Source organism: Talpa europaea (assembly GCF_964194135.1).
Source record: "Talpa europaea genome assembly, chromosome: 2".
In the NCBI taxonomy this organism is placed as follows: Eukaryota; Metazoa; Chordata; class Mammalia; order Eulipotyphla; family Talpidae; genus Talpa; species Talpa europaea.
Window position 1 is genome coordinate 37,419,767 of NC_140068.1, and position 3,031 is coordinate 37,422,797.

Sequence of the window (3,031 nt, forward strand, 5' to 3'; positions counted from 1 at the left end):
ACCTGGAGGTCTGGTGAAACCTTTCCCAGAGTGAAACCTGGACCCCACAACTCCACAAAACGACATCATGCCTTCTTCAGACACAGGTAAAATTCTAAATTTTTATTTCAAATATAAAATTTATGTTTCCACAGTTTGGAAGACTTAAAAAAAAAAGAGCAGTCATCAACAAAACAATGTTTTTCAAATGAAATGCAGAAGAACATTTTCCCCATTCATTCCTAAGGTCATACAGTGTTGTCTTAAACTTGTGCCTCTACAACATTAAAAGTAGAAGCCACTTCGCCCTTCTTTCTCGTGTTAACATATTTGTGCAACGTGCTGAAGTATGGCTCCTTTGAATTGAAAGTATAGAGTGATGAAATCTGCTGCCAGTCTTCAGCACTTGGACAAAAGTGATGTGGACGTGAGCCTTCAAAGAAACATTTAACATTCTCATTTGCCAATTCAGTTGCAATCTCTCTGGATTCTTGTCTAAGGCTCTTCTTCTCCTCAATCACATAGATGTTCCTAAATTTCAACTGCCTAAAACTAACTGGAGATCTGCAATAGTGTATAGATGTACCAATCATTAGACTGATGATAACCACAGCTATCAGGATCCAGCCAGCCACCTTAGGAAAACAAAACAGAATAGCAGTTTAGTTATATCTATATCTATATAAAGTTTGTTAGTCCCCAGCTAATTATGTCTTAATCCCTTAAGAAAAAGGAGTAGCATTGTTAGGGGGAAAAGGATGTCCTAAGCTAATTCCATACAGGCTTTGTGGACTACACCCCCACTCCAGACCAAAGCCATCAGGACATTGGGAAAGACAAATCCCATCACCACCGAAGTGAAGTTTGCTGGGGCTGCCCTGTAACAGCATGGCCTCCAGAACCCCTTTCTTTGTATAGCTGCTTGCTGGATGAATCAATTCTATTCCAAGTCATTGCAAAACCCCAGGGAGACCTGGAACTCAAAATATGCAATTTTGGCAAATCCAGTGAAACAAGCATTGCACTTCAAAATCCCACAAGCAGTGAGGGACGGTGGCTTTACATGCAGACCCACTTCACTGTAATAATTCTGCCTTCTGGATGACTCCTTGTATTCTCTCTAAAGGGTGGCTGTGAGAAGATTCAGGAGGCAAATTGTAGGGCTGCTCCCACCCCCGACCCCCAGCTCTATCCCTTGGAAGAGGTAATCTACAACACTTTTAAGCTCACAGAAACCATCTAGGGTCCTTAAGGCCAGTTAAAGAACAAAGAAGCCTTCCAGAGAGAAAATGTCAACTGCTAACTAGGCCAGTTGTTGCATCCCCTGCACCAGAAGCCCCTTAGGCCTTCTTCACATACTCTCTCAAATGGCAGCTGAGAAGTCTTTCTTTTTTTTTTTTTTTTTTTCAGTCTTTTTTTTATTATTATTATTATTTATACAAGCACTGGGTACAGTCAGAAGCGCGGGAGGGTGAGAGAATTCACCAGAACCAGAGCAGGGAGCAGAGCAGGCAGAAGGACCGAAGTACACTGCTGAGGGGAGCAGCGGGCGGCAGGAGAGGTCTGCGCGCCATGTGGGACCCTCCTCTGGTGGCCGGGGAGCAGCCAGGGATTGAACCGGCGCTGCAGAGGCTGCGGGCAGCTTCGCAACCCAGCGCTCAACCACTGTGCCACCGGGAGGCCCTGAGAAGTCTTTCTAAGAATGCCTTGCTCTGCCATGCACTCAGCTACCTGGAATAAAACTTCTTTTGCAAAAACACCCAGTGGTTCAGTCTTTGGCTTTCTGAGCCGCTAGCCACTATCCAACTCAGGTCGATAAGAAAAGGACTTAACGGGCTCTCTGGCACAGCCTCACTACACGGGTACCTTTCCTCCTTTTCGTTCATTTCATTTAAATATTTGCCTTTTGACTCAGTAGAAGCAAGTAACTGTCCGGGTTTGTCTTCAGGTGTCTTATACCTGGAGAAAAGGCACCGATTCTGCCTCACCGGTCAGCCCCGCACCCCATCTCCTGAAGCCCAACCCCTCCACTCCTCCCACCCGCTCCAGGGCCAGCTCTTGACCTGCGATTGGGCTTTGAGCTCCTTCAGGAGGTCCTGCAGGTCCTGCTCTTGGTCCCGCAGACAGGGCAACTTGGGCATCAATGTGGAGCAGTTGTCTTTTCTGCCCAGGCACATGCGTAGAGCTAAGGAGGGGATCCCGCTGGCGAAGCACTCGTAGAAAGTGCCCCCAAGCAGCCCCACAGCGACCCAGGTGAGGGGGGGTACCAAGGCAATGGCGCTGATCCTCAGGAACACCTTCAAGCTCTGGAACCCACAGGTGCACGACTGGCTGCGGTTCCGCCTGCAGCAGCCGGTCATCAGACGCCAGGTGCGTGTGTTCAGCATGAAGCCCAGGAGGAAAAGCGCCAGCGCGGGGACCAGCAGGAAGACCATGCCGTAGGGCAGGTTCCAGGTGGGGTGGCAGGGGCACTGGAATACTGCAGTGGTGAAGATGCTCTCTCCGCCTGCGGTTAGCAGGGTCACCAAGCCATATTCCAGGTTGCTGCGGGACTCGAACAATTTGGGTAACATCTTCAGGATGCTGGTAACCCAGGTTGCCATTTCAAGTCAGACCTCTTTGCTTCTGCCTCTTTGCTGCTTCACCAGTGGTTTGGGTGGGCTGGGGTCTGGAACTCCCTGTTCTTAGCAAAAAAGCAACTTTCTGAAAGGGCTTCACAAGCTTTCGATTTCTTTTTGCAACCAAATCAGTTCTGGCAGACAAACGGAATCATGCACATATCCTTAACTGACCCAGTCACCACCCATTCTTTTGTTTCTTTTTTAAGATTTATTCATTTTTATACAAGAACCGGGGTACAGGCCAGATGCGCCAGAGGGTGAGAGGATTCACTGGAGACAGAACAGGCAGACTGACAAAATACACTGCTGAGGTGAGCAGCGGGCAAGGCAGGAGAGGTCTGCTTCCCCATGTGGGATTCTCGCCGGCCGGCCGGGAATCGACCGCGCTGCAGAGGCTGAGGACAGCTTCACAGTGCAGTGCTCAACCGCCT

At 48.9% G+C, this 3,031-nt stretch overlaps 1 protein-coding gene across 1 annotated transcript; it reads right to left on the reverse strand.

Moving 5' to 3' along the window:
• Positions 1–242: 242 nt before the first annotated feature.
• Positions 243–2,582, reverse strand: LOC311187025 (calcium homeostasis modulator protein 6-like; the record flags this gene model as incomplete). Its single annotated transcript, XM_084258238.1, has 2 exons — positions 243–614; positions 2,043–2,582. 2 exons carry the CDS (start codon positions 2,580–2,582, stop codon positions 243–245), a joined length of 912 nt encoding a protein of 303 aa, XP_084114364.1.
• Positions 2,583–3,031: the final 449 nt, after the last annotated feature.